The sequence below is a fragment of the Peromyscus eremicus genome, chromosome 3 (assembly GCF_949786415.1).
Source record: "Peromyscus eremicus chromosome 3, PerEre_H2_v1, whole genome shotgun sequence".
Taxonomy (NCBI): Eukaryota; Metazoa; Chordata; class Mammalia; order Rodentia; family Cricetidae; genus Peromyscus; species Peromyscus eremicus.
In genome coordinates this window covers 104060109-104076767 of record NC_081418.1, presented here as the reverse complement: position 1 = coordinate 104076767, position 16659 = coordinate 104060109, and the positions used below count along the sequence as shown (strand labels likewise).

The 16659-nt window shown below is 48.2% G+C and overlaps 2 protein-coding genes and 1 long non-coding RNA gene across 6 annotated transcripts in view; 2 read left to right on the top strand and 1 right to left on the bottom strand.

Annotated features, from left to right (window-relative positions):
- Rbsn (rabenosyn, RAB effector) overlaps positions 1 to 3999 on the top strand; it is a 56407-nt gene extending 52408 nt beyond the window's left edge. For all 4 annotated transcript variants that reach the window (XM_059258231.1, XM_059258232.1, XM_059258230.1 and 1 more), the window contains exon 12: positions 426 to 3999. In XM_059258231.1, the coding sequence (XP_059114214.1) occupies positions 426 to 1571 (1146 nt within the window). In that variant the 3' untranslated portion in view covers positions 1572 to 3999. The remainder of the gene's footprint in view (positions 1 to 425) is intronic.
- LOC131907219 (uncharacterized) lies at positions 249 to 7039 on the bottom strand. The gene is made up of 3 exons (XR_009378331.1): positions 6754 to 7039; positions 4546 to 4707; positions 249 to 2510 (listed from the first exon to the last, which is right to left on the bottom strand). It is a non-coding gene; the product is annotated as an uncharacterized LOC131907219 (long non-coding RNA).
- Positions 7039 to 16489, top strand: Mrps25 (mitochondrial ribosomal protein S25). The gene is made up of 4 exons (XM_059258234.1): positions 7039 to 7237; positions 12890 to 12996; positions 15624 to 15711; positions 16162 to 16489. Exons 1-4 carry the CDS (start codon positions 7104 to 7106, stop codon positions 16346 to 16348), a joined length of 516 nt encoding a protein of 171 aa, XP_059114217.1. The 5' UTR covers positions 7039 to 7103; the 3' UTR covers positions 16349 to 16489.
- Positions 16490 to 16659: the final 170 nt, after the last annotated feature.

Genomic DNA, 16659 nt, shown 5'->3' with positions numbered 1-16659 from the left:
AGCCAGGGCTACATAGTGATGCTGTGTCGTTTACAAGAAAATGAGGGTGCTGTTTCACAGTTTGGTGATAGAATGCTTGCTTAGCATGCTCGAGGCCCTGGGTTCTATCGCCAGCACCACAGAAAAACAAAATGAAAACAAAGTGTACTTTAGCCTCATCTGAAATGCTAACCTAATGTAGATAAGAGTGGCAGTCTTTGAAAGTTTAAGAAAAGTGTACAGCCAGTGAAACTAAGCTGGAGGAAATCTTCTCAACTTATGTTTTATTTTTGGAAATCTAAGCCTGTCCTTCTATGACTACCTTGTTTCAGCAGTCGAATTATCCTAGTGTTGTGGGGACCATGCCACCCATGGAGGGTGGCAGACAGGGAGGACTGCTGGCTTGGTGACCATGGTGACGCTGGTGGTGTGTGCTGTCTCTGCAGGCTGCTCTGGAGTCCCGGCGGAAGCTGGAGGAAAGGCAGAGTGGTTTGGCATCTCCTGCAGCCAATGGGGAAGTGAGGTCTCTCCGAGGCATCCCTGTCCCCTTGCGAAAAGCTGAGGGCTGGCTCCCCCTGTCAGAAGGTCAGGGACAGAGTGAAGACCCTGACCCTCTCCTCCAGCAGATCTACAACATTACGTCCTTCATCAGGCAGGCCAAAGCCGCAGGCCGCACGGATGAGGTGCGCACACTGCAGGAGAACCTGCGGCAGCTGCAGGATGAGTATGACCAGCAGCAGACGGAGAAGGCCATTGAGCTGTCCCGGAGGCAGGCTGAGGAGGAGGAGCTGCAGCGGGAGCAGCTGCAGATGCTTCGGAGACGGGAGCTGGAGCGAGAACAGGAGCAGTTCCTGGCGGCATCCCTGCACACACGGACTCGTGCGCTGGACCTCCGCGAAGTCATACCCTTTCAGTTGGAGCCCAGCCGCGGGCCTCACAGCGATCTGGCCTATGCCTTGGATCCGGATTCCTCCCCAGTTCTTGGCAGCGCTGCTCCAGACACCCTCTCACCTGGCTCAGCTCGAGCACCCGTTCACTTGTGGTCTGGACCCCCAGCCCTTGGTCAGGAACTACTCCTCCAGAGCACCGAATCCCAACAGAGTGATAAGACCTCTCTCAACCCGTTTGATGAAGATCTTGCCAGCCCTACAGAGGGTGCTGCCAGCCCTGCTGCTGCAGAGGCTTTCCCGGGCCCTTCAGCTGCTGTCACCAGAGAATACAATCCTTTTGAGGAAGATGCTGAGGAAGAGGAGGTGGCAGAGCTGGGGGTAGGGAATCCCTTCACTGACTCAGACAGTGCAGCACCCAACCCCTTTGATGAGGATGACCATCCCAGGCCTGCCAGCCCACCTGCCCCTGGAAACCCTTTTGAGGAGGGCCCATGCACCAACCCCTTCGAGGTGGACAGTGACAGTGGCACAGAGGCTGAGGAGCACATCGAGGAGGAGCTGCTCCTGCAGCAGATCGACAACATCAAGGCTTACATCTTTGATGCCAAGCAGTGTGGTCGAATGGACGAGGTTGAAGTGCTGACAGAGAACCTTCGGGAGCTGAAGTGTACCCTGGCTAAGCAGAAGGGGGGCCCTAACTGACAGCAGTGGGAAGCAGGGTACCAAGGGGGAGGAGGAGATGGGTGGGCATCTGGATGCACAAGGCTGAGGGGTGGGAACAGTAGTCTCTTGCTGTGCTCTTAGAGTCGTTTCCACTACAGTTGAACAAGAGCAGAAAACAAATCGGCATTCATTTGCTGGTTTTTCTGTATTATTATTTTTTTAATGAAGTGTTCCCTTTTCAGGGGACTTTACCATTTTATTTCTGAGATACAGTTCAGTGCAACTCTGTTGGGCCGAGGCAAATGGCTCCTGAGCACCTCTTGGTCCGTTCCTGCTGACTGTTCTTGGTCATGATGCAGTATTATAGATTAGCCCTTGACGGCCCCCTTCCTGTAGGGGCTCTGGCAGAAGTCCCGATTTGGCTGCTCCCCTTCACCACCTCCCTTGCTTGGGCTGTCTCCTGGACACTTAGGGAGATGCTGCTATGAAGGGACGTCTGGACCCAGGAGGACCAGTGCCTCTTTATGGATGGTGGGGATGTTGCCGGTGTTGTCCCTTCTCAGTTAAAGGAAGTAGTTTCCAAGTGCAGGGGAGTCAGTGTGAGCTTGATTACGAGATAGGAGTGACCAGCTTTTTGGTGGATGTTGTGGTTTGGAGACGTCTCTCCCTGGGCAGTTGTCTGTCCCTGCAAGCCTTCCAGGGCTTTGGCAGAATGACTACTCTCCAGGTCACACTGAAGGGCTGTGTGTGGTTTGGGAATCTGACCAGGAAGCTTCTGTGGAGTATTGGCAGGAGATGGAACACTTCTGAGTCGGGAGATACATTCTAGTAACTTCAAGGCTCTCCAGTCAGCCTTCACTGTAGTTCATCCTGACCTGGGAAACTGGTGAGATGTTTTCTCACTACTTTGAGTACTGAGAAACAGGAATATTTTATGCACAGCCTCAGATCATTCCACAGTCCTGAAGTACTTGAACTCTGATAGGGACAGAAAGGGAAGTTATGTAGCATAGTGCTTTGGTTTACAGGACAGATGGGTTGACAGATGACATTGTAAGATCCTGGTGTGCTCAGGTCTGCATAATCTCTGCAATAATGCTCTTTAGTTAATGGGCAATAACTAGTCACTTTACCCCTGAGCCATGGCTAATGTTGGTTATTGGTGTATGAGCTGAAATTCTTTTGTCATATTCTGGTGAAGATCCATCTTGGTGGTAAGAATGGCATCTGGGTGCAAAGATCTCTGTTTTGGCAGCTGTTCATTAGTACTTGTTGGGGCTTTGACTGGGTAGGTAGTCCTGCTTGGGGCTGTAGGAAGAGTTGGAGAGGGAGGGTAATGGGGGACCCTTTGGGTTCTGTCAGCAGATGTTTACTGACCAATGAGTGCATTACCAGTGCCAGTCAGTGGCCAGCTCTGTTGGTGCCATGGGCTGTCCTGGGAGGTAGGCAACCTGGCATCCATGTTTCCTGGGGCAGGCGTCTTCTCTTCCTAAGGCCCAGGCTCTAGATGCTTGTTGCTCTAGGGTCCGGGCATACCCAGCATATCCACCCTGCGTGGACTGCCTTTTGTCTGACCGAAGAGGAGGCAGCTCTCTACACGGAATGAAACTAAACACTGGTTCCCACCACCACTTCCTGACATAGATCAGGTGTTCAGGGCAGTATGGCTGTAGACATTGCTTTTCTTATGAGACAGGGTTTCTTAATTAGCTGGTGACTAAATGTCCTCCTTTCCTGAACTCACCTTCAGGCAGCAGTCTGTGACTGAGAGTATGGAGAAAACAAATGCTTTTAACAACTATTTTTTAAATATCAATTCATTGAATATTAAACCAAGTAAACTCAGATTCTAGAGGTTTCACTGACTTTCTCATTGAATTCCTCTTTGGCCATACTCTGTAAGTAAGACATGACAGGGGAGACTTGTCTACCCTTTGACTGTATCACTTCCCAGAATTTTTGTAGGTCAAGGTTGGTTTGCAGAGGGAGTTGGCCTGGGAGTGTAACTACACAGTGTATCTTGTGTGAACACTTCATGATTCCAGAGGTGCTTCACCTGATCAGTAAAGGAGCACGACCTTGACAGAGAGTTGGCTGATCTCCTAGATGGAGGTCATGTTCATCTGTGGAAGGGTTTCTGGTTTTGTCCGCTTCTAACACACTAAGGACCTAGAGCCTCACTCACTCACCACACTTACCACTCATCATGTGTTCGTTGTCAGATGCTGAAATGTCCTAAGTCCTCATGAGCCAGGCGGCATAAACCATACATAGGCCATTCCATTCAGATTGAGGAGTTGGTCTCTGTACTAGGTCAGACTATAACACGGTGTGTTGGTAATCATGGTGACTGTTACCTTGATGGTCATTGATACGCATGCACTACACTGGGGCCTTGTATCAGAGGCTTTTACTTAAAAAATAAAATAACATGTATGTGGGTCTTTTATTAAAAAAATAACGTATTTGTGGCTGTGTGTGTGTGCTTAAAACATCTCTCCATCCCCCTTTTGTAGTGTGTATGTGCAAGTGTTTGCTTGTGTACTTGGAGGCCCGAGGACAACCTTGAGTCTTAGTCTTAGGGAAGCTATCCACCTTCCTTTAGGCAGAGTTTCTCATCCTAAAGCTCTCCAATTAGGCTAGACTGGCTGGTCAGCACGTCCTAGGGGTCCTCATCTTCCCCTCCTCAATCCTGGGATTACAAATGCATATCACCATGCTCAACACATTTGTGGGTCCTGAGGATCAAACTCAGGCCCTTGTGTTGCAAAGTGAGCACTAAAGGAGCTGTATTACACAAACAGAGCCCAGACCCCTGTCCAGTCCTGTCATCCCTGTTTCCCACAGAAACTGAGGGTTTCTGGCAATCGTGTGAAGCTGGCCTTTCTCTTAGAAGCCTTGTCTGTGTCCCCTTCTGACATACTAAGGACGCTTTGCAGTCCTAGCCCCACTTCCACCAGAAACTGAGGCTCAGAGAGGTGAGGAGCCTGGGACTGCCACATTTCACACTTACCCCAGCTCTGCCAGCAGGTCTCTGATGTGTTACTTGACAAAGGACAGGATGAAAACTCATGACTCACTTTGCCGTCAGTACCAGGGCAGGTTTAGGTTGGCTCAGGAATAGTGGAGGAGGGCTCTGCTACTGTGCCGACCAAAAAGAGAGCAGATGAGCAATCTAGAAAGAAGTTGGGTACATCTAAGCGGGTTCTACAGAGACTTCACCTGGGCCTGGGGCCTGAGGAGGGGCTTTGTATCCAGTACTCAATGGTGGGCCAGAGCTCAGTATGATTGGGGGTCACCTCACTGACTCTTCCCAGCTAACAAAAGGAAGTGGTAACACTGAATTGCTCAGAGTCGTCTCTCTGGGGTCCTGCCCAGGCCTGTCTGATTCAGGACCCCAAGCTGTTTGTGTGGGACACTGGGTTTCCTATGGATGCAGTGTCATCTATGACTGGACTTCAAGACCTGCAGCCTCCTCAGGAGCCTAGCAGAATTTTAATCATTTCAGAATTTTAGGTCAGCATTTCTGATTTTAGCTGAAATGGCTTTTGGAAGTTGTCACTCTTCTTAGAAGCAGCAACTGGACAGAATGAAAACCAGTAACCTTCCTTGGAACCATAAGGGGACTGATTTGCAGGGCTTAATTTCCCCCCAACATCTGGAGTGGTGAGTCCAGAGTCAGCCACGAGCTCATGGCTGCAGCAGAAGCCATGACTGGTCGGAGTAGCAGCAGTAGTTTGGTTGGTTGTTGCAGGGCTGTGATTGAGGATAGGGCCTTGCACATACAGGCATGTGCTCTACTACTGGGCTATATTCCTAGCTCTATTTTTTCAGGCAGGGTCTTACTGCGTTCGCTGAGCTGGCTTTGAATTCACTTTGTAGCCCATGCAGGCCTTGAACTTATGATCCTCTGTCTCAGAATCACAGGTCTGCATAACCAAACCTGGCAGATAGCCTTGTCGAGTCCTGGAGTCTGACTGTCCACCAGGCAGTGAGGCCTTGCTTCCTGAAAGGCTGCTCCTGTTGGTTCTAATGGTGAAGCACTGAGAACGCTCCTTCTATGGCTATGGCAGAGGAAGGAAAAGTTCTTCGTAATGAGAGCATCCTAGCAATGGCTTCTGCAGATGGAGAAACTTCACCAAACTTACTCATTTGGGGCAAACATAATGCTCCCACCACAGTCCCGTGCAGCCTTCTTTGTCTGAGGGAGAAGTAGGGAATTAAGAAGTGTGTGAAAGCCATGGCCTGAGAGTTAATTCTAAGATCATAGAACACGTCCATCTGTTCTTCATATTCCCCCCAGGGATCCAGGGTGGGTAGTAAGAGGATCTCAGCAGCAAGAGCCTGCAGAGGAGCAGCCAGGAATTCCAAGCTCTGGACACTAGCTACAGCAAAGTCTTCACACTGGAGACCGGGATCTTAGTTTCCACTCCCCACAGAGCCATGTCTCACCAAAGGCTACAAGCATCCTAAATGGTGAGCAAGCAACACAACTACACTGACATTGGAATTAGCAGGCAGGAAATTGAACTGCAAGTTGTGCATTACAGAGACTAACACAAGCGAACAGCATGTAAGAACCATTGGATGGAAGGTGGTTCTTTGTGCCTGCTGCACTCTTGCAGTATGCTCAACAAGTTTACCTTTCCCCTCTTTTCAGACAGGACCTCACTATGTAGTCCTGGCTGAAGCTCATCAGTGATGCACCTACACACGCAGGCAAAACACTCAAAGTAAATGAATCTAAAACAAACAAACAAACACACACACACACACAAAAAAAAAAAAAAAAAAAAAACAGGAGCCAGGGAGATGACTCAGTGGGTAAGAATGCTTGCTAACACAAATATGAGGGCCTGAGTTTGGATCCTAGCACCCATGTAAAAATCTAGGTGAGGTCATTTGTGCTTGTAACCCCAGAAGTGTTGGTTACAATCCCAGTTGCTGGAGCTTCTGGTCACCAACCTAGCAACCTAGCTCCAGAATCAGTGAAAGACCTTGTCTCAAGGAAACAGGCAGAAATAGAACTGGACACCTGTCTTTCCCTAGCCTCCTTATGTGTGCACTGGACACCCCCAGAGGTAAGAACACATACAAAACACACAGGCAAAGACGCTAAGATAAAAATAAATCTTAAAAAAATTACAGCGCGGAGTGACATATTGGTTGTTGATTCACAGTCCTAAAGAGCAGTATCGCAGTATCTGCAAAGACTCCTCACCTGCGAATGAGATAGACCCTTCCCCTGAGCAGAGTTCTTCAGAGCCGACCGGACGCTCCACAGCAAGCCACCTTCTTTCCTCCTTTGCAAATCAGTTTTCTATTGACTCAATAGCGACTTCTCAGTCGAGATCTTCATTTCAGAACTGGAGATCTGGGGAGAGGACCCTTGGTTTCTAGAAGGGCAAAACGATCAATGTACGTCCAGCGCCGGAGCCGTTGCGACCCCGGGCCGAGACTACCAGTCCCAGGCTGCCCCGCGACTGCATGGCCCGCCGGGAGGTGCCTCCCGAGATTCCGCGCGTCGGGGAGACGCGCGGGTCCGCGGCTTGAGACGCTGCTGTCGCCACCATGCCGATGAAGGGCCGCTTCCCTATCCGCCGCACGCTGCAGTACCTGGGCCGCGGGGATGTGGTCTTCAAGGAGTCGGTGAAGGTCATGACCGTGAACTACAACACGCAGGGGGAGCTGGGCGAAGGCGCCAGGTCAGTGTGGGTCACACCCCGCGGGGTTCCGTGAGAAGTTGACGCGGTGGAGGCCATCCCGACAGATCCCGGTAGAAACCCGAGCGCCACACCGTGACCCAAGGGGTGGGTTGCGGCTCCAGGGCTGGCAGCTCATAGAACACTGTGTGGCGCGGGGAAACTTTGGCGTCGGGAGGGGAGTGGTAAGGTTCCGCACCTGTGCACACCATGGCTCGCTGCAGCTTAGGACTGCTAATTGAAAGGTTTCATTGACCCGTCAGCATCCTTGAGCAGTGCTTTGGACCCTTCAGTACTCACTGAACATTTATCGAGCACCCTAAACGCCAGGTTCAGTACTGGGAGTTCCAACAGTGCGGGAGAAACCAACCCATGACTGTAGACAGGATTTGTGGGGCGAATCAGAATGAGAGAAACGAGTAATTCCTGGTCGGAGAGTGGTCAGGCCTTGACTTCAATGGAGCCAGAAGCTGCCTCCTAGCCATTTTCTCTGGTCAGGTGACCTCCAAGAGCTAGGACCTGCTGGCCTGGGATCTGTTGGGGCGAGGGCCTGGAAGGCTGGGTGCCGGTGGACCAGAGGGCTGGAACTCTGCTTTCTTGTCAGGGATTCATACTCTTAAGACAAAGCTTTCAGGATGCAGATCGTGATTATTTGAGTGACAGGCCTGGGTGGTAGAAGTCCAGAGCAAGAACAGCTGAGGTCTCTCCCTTAACTAGTTGTGTGACCTTGTGGTAGTTCGCTCAACTTCTGACTGCATTTTTCTTAGTTGTAACACCACAAAGTCAGTGTCTGGGGGTGGGAGTGGGTGGTGGGAGACAATAAACTACCTGGCAGAGTGCAATAGGTGCTGACTTTGGTCATTGGTTCTCAATAAGGACTATTCTAAGATTCTTGGTGCCAGTTTGGGTCTAGTATTTGACTATACTCTGGTCTGTTTGCACAGGGTTCTGTGACGTTGGGACATCACTCTACTTCGGGACAGGAAGGAGCAGAGAGGCCTGTTGAGAGTACCTTCTGCCTTTGAGCTTTTGGGTAGTGTGCTTTGGGAGTCTTCAGGGCTATATTTCCTCTCCAGAAGCAGGACTTGGAGCTTTTCAAGTTTTGTGTTGATGTAATTACTTACTCAAAGAGCTCTGTGTGTGTGTGTGTGTGTGTGTGGTGTGCACATACATACACCAGCATTCAATCAAAGGTCGTGTTTCTAAGGAGCTGGCAAACTTGTTTTTCTTTCCTTTTGAAATAGGATCTCTTCCCTGGGCCTCGTGGATTCAGCTAGGCTGATCAACAAGACCGGGAGAGTTTCTTGTCTCCATCCCTCCTCCTAGTGCTGAGATTACAAGTGCCACCATACCTGGCCTTTCTTTTTTAGATTTATTCTTCTCTCTCTCTGTGTGCTATGTGCCTTTCTGTGTGTTTATTCACACTGTGTGTGTGTGTGTGTGTGTGTGTGTGTGTGTGGTTTCTGTGCAGGTGTCTGGCCTGCAGAGGCCAGAGGGTGTTGGATCTCCTAGAACTGGAGTTATAGGCAGTTGTGAGGTGCCTGATGTGGATGGGTATTGGGAACTGAACTCAGGTCCTCTGGAAGAACAGTAAGCACTCTTAACTGCTGGGCCATTTCTCTAGTCCCAATTAAAATCTTTAAATTTTAGTTGAGACAGAGTCTCACTGTGTGTCCTTAGCTAGCTTGGAACTCCTACATAGACCAGGCTAGCTTCCAACTCAGAAGGGATCTTCTTGCCTCTCTCTGCTTCCTAACTACTGAGTTTAAAGGTATGCCACCACACCTCACTGGCTTTTAAAAAACTGTGTGTGTGTTTACCTCCATGTATGTATGTGTATCACATGCATTTCTGGTGCCCACAAAAGTCAGAAGAGGAAGTCAGATTCTTAGAACTGGAGTTACAGACAGTTGTGAGCTACCATGTGAACCCAGGTTAGCAGACAGGTGCTCTTAACCATTTAGCCGTCTCTATAGCCCCCTAGCTTTTTTTGTTTGTTTTTAAGTAGGTCCTGGGGTTCAAACCCTGGTCTTCCTGCTTGTGCAGCAAGCACTTTACTGATTAAGCCATCTCCCTAGCACACCGTTTCATTTTTCAGGTTAGACATTGCTTGCAGACTTGCCCTGTTGGAAGAGGAGTGTGGTTTTCATGGCCATTGCCACTGCCCACACCCACATCTGCATCCTTTTCAGCCTGTCCTCCCTAGAAGGTTACTTCTGAAGTTCAGAGAGAACATGGATTCTCTGATAACTTAAACACTAAGAATATTGATGTTACTGTGACTTTGAGTGAAAGAGAATACTATGATTAAGTTTCTGGTTTTAACAAGTACTTTTGCTTTACTGACAATTATTTCATTTTCATCACTTTATTTAACTGCAGATTCTGTCCGGTTGCGGTAGTGTCTTAAATGGTTTCAGGAGGGCTTTCTGTTGAGTCAGTTTTGTCCCTGACATCATTTTTAGATGCTTCAATCTGGATTGGTGGTGTAGGGACATGATGACCAAGAGGTTCTTGGTCATAATCACTGAGGCAAAGAATTGTTCCATGCCCTGGGTCAGGTGACTAGAAGTAGAAAACCAGGATCTGTAGCCAGACAGTGTGTCTGAGGCCAAGCTTCTATTCCATGGATCCAGAGCCCTGTCTGTGGGTGTGGGACAGACAGCAGAAATCAGGGATGCCTTTGAGTGAGGGCATTTGAGGAACCTTAATTAAGTGTGGACAGAAATGGAGAAAAGACACCTTGAGGGAAAGCATAGACCCTAGCATAGGCTGGACAGGTGAGGGAAGGAATGTCTGTTGGAGCCTGAAGATCAAGGGGTCTGTCCACAGGGGCCTTCAGGCTGGTCATGCCAGGGCTGAGCCAGGAAAAAAAGGTAGCTGCCTTTACCTGTCACTGGTACTTCCTGTCAGCCTTTGGAATCCAGAAGCCAACAGCAAGTAGTCCTTATAGTAGGCAAGCTGAGGGTGGTGAGGGCTCAGTATGCAGAGCCAGTGGTGGCCTAGATTTTACTGTGTTGTGGACAGCAGATATAATGCTTTATCGTTTTGTGGTTCTGGGATGGAATCCTGAGCCTTGTGCATGCTGGGAAGGTGCTCTGCCGTGTGGAGCCATCTGCAGTCCTGCTGTAGTTTCTTTAGCCCGCTCTCTCCTGGTGCACCATGCTGATCTGAATTCTGTAGCCTCAACATCAGCATCTTTGCCTTCTGGTCTATTTTGTTCATTCAAATGCAGAGGTATCTACAAGGGGAATGACGTTAGAGTCAGGATGCTTTAAAGCTTCTAGTCATAAACTGACTGCCAGACAGGTTAAGGCAGTTCACACACACCCTCTCCTATAGCCCAGAGTTATGTTAGTTTTACTGGTGATGTGTACAATGCTATTTAATGTTTAACAGATTTTTTTTTAATGGCTTGGAAAATGTTAATGCTTTTTGTTTGAGCCCTGTGTAGCCCAGGCTGGCCTTGGACTCAATCCTCCTGCTTCAGGCACTGGAGTGCTGCTGGGATTATAGGTGTGTCACCACACCCATTCAGTAGATGTTGAATTTGTTTTTGGCATTTTTTGCCATGTAAATATTTTTAGTGTATGCAAAGTTATCTCATTTCAGCTTTCTACCATTCCAAGTTTTCTTTCATTATAAACACTCTTGTAATACTCATGTCATTCCTTCTACACAGTGCTCTCTCTAAGGAGCCTCCTCAGTAATGTGATCACTGGACACATGGAGATGCAGGCAGCCCTGTGTGCCCAGGACTCTGAGCTTGGTGCTGGGGAGTTCTGTGAATGCTCTGCAGGGAGCATTGGTTTGTTTTCCTTAGCGACTAATCATGAGTCCTAATGCTTACAGTAGTGCAAGTGTTGGGGACACACCAATCCTCTGTCTGTTTTTCCTTACTTTTCTGGAGGCAGGTCCCTCTTACAATCTGTGACAAGTCCTGGACTTTCTTCATGGAAAAGGTATATACAAAATTTCAGGGAAAAAAACTCTTACATAGATTTACATAGTTTCATGTGTGGTGGTTTGAATGAGAATGCCCCCCATAGGCTCATATATTTGAATGCTTAGTCACCAAGGAGTGGCACTGTTTGAGAAGGATTAGGATTAGGTGTGGACTGGTTGAAGTAGGAATGACCTTGTTGGAAGAAGTGTGTTGCTGAGGGTGGGCTTTGAGGTTTCAAAAGCCCATGCCAGGCTCAATGTCTCTTGCCTGCAACTTGCAGATCAGATGTAAGCTCTCAGCTCCTTCTTCAGCACTATGCCTGTCTGCATGCCACTATGCTCCCTGATACAATGATAATGGACTAAACCCTCTGAACTGTAAACAAGCCACCAATTAAATGCTTTCTTTTATATAAGTTTCCTTAGTTATGGTGTCTCTTCAGATCAATAGAACAGTAACTAAGACAGAAGTTGGTACCAAGGACTAGGGTTTTGCCATGACAGGCCTGACTATGATGTTCGTTGGAAGAATATGGAAGACTTTGGGACTTTGGACTAGAAATGCATTTGAACACTTTGAAGTGATGCTCACTGAGCCATCCTAGCAGGAACATGAAAGAAAGTAGTGATGAGTGCACTATGAACTGTGGGGGCCCAGCTCAAGAGGATTCAGAGGAGAAAATAGCAGTTGGCCTAGAGAGCATTGTGATACTTTGACAAAGAATGTGGCTGTTTTTTGCCCTTGTCCAAAAAATCTTCCAGAGGTTAACTTGAGATTTGGATTGATGGTGTTGGCAGAGGAGATTTCAAGACATAGTATTGACTGTATCAAGTGGTTATGCAGATCTACAATGAAAAGGAACAAGTAGAGCAAAGAAAAATATAAAATGCACACTTTGAGGAGAAGAGCACCAGGATATATAATGATGGAGCCACATCCTGTGCTCAAGGAAATAAAAAGTTTAAAGAAAAGCCTGATGCTAAATGGAATTAAGGGAGTGGTGACCTCATGGCAAGACACCACTCTGCTAATCCTGCACCAATTCCTGTGAAAAGAATAAAGCTGATGGATTTCTCTGTGTAGAAACCACCAACCAAGCTGGGTGGTGGTGGAGCACACCTTTAATCTCAGCACTCTGGAGGCAGAGGCAGGTGGATTTCTGAGTTCAAGGCCAGTCTGGTCTACAGAGTGAGTTCTAAGACAGCCAGGATTACACAGAGAAACCCTGTCTCAAAAAAACCAAAGGAGGTTAAAAAAGAAACCCATCAACCAGTCAAGGCTTACGCAAATGCAAGTCTTAGAAGGGGCCAGGCTTCAGCCCAAGCAAGAAGAACTTGACAGCTTTGGCCATGTAGTTCTGGATTTAGTCAAGAAGGAATCAGGAAGGAGTTATGGAAGGTTAAGGAAAACTGTTGAAGCCAGGCTTTTGGCAGGGCAGTTCCTACATGGAGTTCCTGAGAGCCCATTGTATGAAGCTGTGAATGTGAAGCCTGGGTTGCATTGTAGACCCCAAGATGTTGGAGAGGCCAGAGTTGTGGGATACCTCCCAAAGAAAGCTGCTAACAGGGAGTGGAACCAGCCTAAGAGAAAGAAGTGTCAACAAAGCTGAAAGGAGTGGAGATCTGGAGTGCTCTGACACCAGACATGGAGATGCACATGGGTTCATTTCTAGAAGGCTATTACATGGGTTCATTTCTTACTTTTTGCAGGAAATTTGTGTTTTTCAACATCCCTCAGATCCAGTATAAGAACCCTTGGGTGCAGATCATGCTGTTTAAGAACATGACGCCATCACCCTTCCTGCGGTTCTATCTAGGTGAGTGAGGCATGGAAGATCACCTCCCCTTTTCCAGTCCTCTGTGAAGATAGCAGTTGAGCTATCTAAACAGCACTATGGCCCTTGGCTTTCCTTTCCAGGTACCCAATAGCTGCTGAGATCTGGACCCAGCTCCCTCACCTGTCTCTCTCCAGCTTATCTATCTCCTGTTCTCTGCCTATCATGTGGGTCAATTTACCCCCAGTCCTTTGCTGCTCTGTGCTGGTGTGTCTTCATTCTTTGTCCATCGGCTTAAAGAATGAAAGCAGATATCCTTGGCTGGGGATGTATGTCCATAGCTCCAGTGGTAGAGTGCACTACACTGCAGAACATCAAAACCAGATATTCTCTAAGTCTGGATTTGACCCTCAGGCACCTTAGTACCCCTCAGTGCTGACCACAGTCTCCTTTCTCGTCCCACCAGGTGTCTTGTGGGGGCCTGCTTGCTTGTCCTGATGCTGGGCACTAGCAGCCCATTCCTGGTTCATGGATAATAAGTAGAAAGTACCACAGGAACAAGGACCATTATGCATCTGTGTGTGCTGTACATATGGAATGTTGCTGAGGGGCAGCTTGGAGCCAGGTGAAGGGTAGTCAGAGTCCATGGGCAAAAAACTTTGCCCTGTGTGTGAAGGTGTTGTGTGTATGGGGGAGACAGCATACACAGGAAACCAGCAAGATGGTTGACTAGTCCTGTGGTGAAGGAAGGCAATCAGCCACAGGATTTTGTGTTCTTAGGGCCTCAGTGTGCTTTCTGGGCAAGCTTTGCAGCTTGGAGTCACAGCCAGTCCTGGATAAGTGATGAAGCCACTGCATGACAGGACGGGTCTGTAATGAGAGCCAGAATATGTCCCTTTCTACAGGGGCAGTAGGTTAGGACTTTTTGTTTGAGATAGGATTATGTAGCCCAGCAAACTTGTGACAGTCCTCCTGGCTGAGCCTTTCAAATGCTGGGGTTAGGTATGTCCACTATAAGCCTGCCTGCTTTGCCTCTGAATCTCATGTGGACAAGAATCTCTTGGGAAAATTTCTTTTCCATTTCTGGATGGTAGTGTCAGTGGGAGAAAGAACCCATCCCTGGCTAGGAGCTGTACTAGGATGTAGAGTTGCCCTCAAAACTCTGCCCATGACATAGCAAGGCCATCTGCTTGTGCTGGTAGTCCCTTTGCCAGCCATGTGCCCTGTGGGAAAGGCTGACTATACCACAGGGCTCTTTCTCCATCCCTAGGAACCATAGCCCAATGCAAGGAGGGCTGGGAGGAGCCTGGTACATTTTCTTTTGCAATAACCTTTTGCATATGTTGCTTTTGATAATCATCTTAGGGTAGAACCCAGGGTCTTTTAAGTGCTAAGCATGTGCTCTACCACGCAGCCACATCCCATCTATTTTATCCTTTCAGAGACAGGGTCTTGTTATATTGCCAGGCTGATGATGGCTGACGTCAAACTCCTGGGCTCCTGCTTCAGCTTCCTTAGTGCTAGGACTTCCAGCCTGGAGGACCCTAGCTTCTGTTGATTTGTTGCGGTGGCATATTTTCCATGATGTCAGTCTCAACTCATCCAGTCAGCTATTGATGAGCTCTGCATGAGGTTTAAAGCACTGAGACCTTGACAAAGATTTGAGGATAGCAGGGAAAGTGGCATGTGTGGTTGGGCATGTCTCTGTCTTGGTTACAGTACCTTTAGCTATAGAACACTTGGGAAGCAGACACCCCCTTATCTACCTTGAGCTGTACCCCCAGCTTTCCCATTTTTCTTTCATTTCAGAATTGTAGTTTTTCATTTTCATATGAATTGTAGACTCATTTTGTTAAGCTTCTATAAAAACTGCATTGTAGGCCGGGCGGTGGTGGCGCACGCCTTTAATCCCAGCACTCGGGGGGCAGAGCCAGGCGGATCTCTGTGAGTTCGAGGCCAGCTTGGGCTACCAAGTGAGTTCCAGGAAAAGGCGCAAAGCTACACAGAGAAACCCTGTCTCGAAAAACCAAAAAAAAAAAAAAAAAAAAAAAAAAAAAAAAAAAAAAACCTGCATTGTAGAGATAGGCAGATGTCTGAGTTAGAGGCTAGCCTGGTTTTCATAGTTTTAGGACAGCCAGGGCTACACAGAGAAACCCTGTCTGGAAACAAACAAAAACTGCACTGTGTAGGGAGGGGGGACCACAGTGATCTATAGAGAGGAATTTGTCTGTTCATGTTTTTTAAAAATGGAAAGCGGGAGGGTGTCATCAGTTATGCATTAGTTGTTGGACTGGAATGATGGCTCAGCAAGTAAGAGCTCTGACAATTAAGAGCAATTAAGGAGCTCTTCCAGAAGGCCTGAGTCAGATGACTCACAGTTGCCTATAACTCCAGCTCTTGGGGGTCTGACACTCTCTTCTGGACTCCTCTGGTACCTGTACTTTCATGTACGGATGCACATACATACATACATACATACATACATACATAATTTAAATAAAAAAATTGAATTCTACTGCAAAAAGCAGATTGGAGACCAAGCTGGTCTTGATTTGCTAATCATCCTACCTGATGAGGCTGCAGGCTTGTCACACCTGGCAGTGCCAGCCTGTTGAGACTGAGAAGTGTGCCTGAGTCAGCTCTCCTCCTCTTGTGCCTCTTGTTTACAGATTCTGGGGAGCAAGTGCTGGTAGACGTGGAGACCAAGAGTAATAAGGAGATCATGGAGCACATAAAGAAAATTTTGGGCAAGAAAGAGTGAGTTACTGGGTTGACCTGACAGGAGCAAACCTTGGCCCCAATAATGTGAGGGTGAAGGGATGTACAGGGAGGGTGTGGAGAGGGAAGGTTCATCTAGTCCCAGTTACTACAACACCTTGGGTGGCAGGATCAGTTCAGGCTTGGTCTTTCTGCTTAGCAGATGTAAGCTGAAGTCACTTTTGTTCACTCCCTTGCTGTGATAGTGGATAAAGGTGGTCCCTGACCTGACATGCATACAGCTAAAAAGAAGCTAAGATCCTGTTCCCAAATTTCTTTTTTGCTCCTTGAATGAGGAAGGACAGGAAGAAAGTGAAACCAAGAAAGTCTCTGAAGACCCAGGCTCCTTTGCTCTGCCCCTGTGGGATGCTTCCCACTGCCTTTCCTCTCACATGGAAGAGGCTGCCTGTTGTCTGGTAATGCTTTGCTACTGTGTGTGTTCCTTGGCAGGGAGACCCTCAGGGAGGAGGAACTGGAGAAGCAGCGTCAATCTCATCCAGCCAACTTTGGCCCCCGGAAGTACTGCTTGCGGGAGTGCATGTGTGAAGTGGAAGGTCAGGTGCCCTGCCCTGGCCTGGTGCCCTTACCCAAGGAGATGACAGGGAAGTACAAAGCTGCTCTGAAAGCCAGCACTTAGGTCTGAGCAAGGTCATTTGGGATGGACTGATGGAACTCTCTGATATGGAAAAGCCTGTTTGCACACCCATTTAAAGGACATGGGGAGAAGGCCAGAGTTGTCAGCTGCTAAACAGATGTCAATAAAAGATTTAGGGCTGGAGAGATGGCTCAGCGGTTAAGAGCACTGGCTGTTCTTCCAGAGGTCCTGAGTTCAATTCCCAGCAACCACATGGTGGCTTACAACCATCTGTAATGAGACCTGGTGCCCTCTTCTGGCCTGCAGGGATATGTGCAGACAGAACACTGTATACATAATAAATAAATAAATCT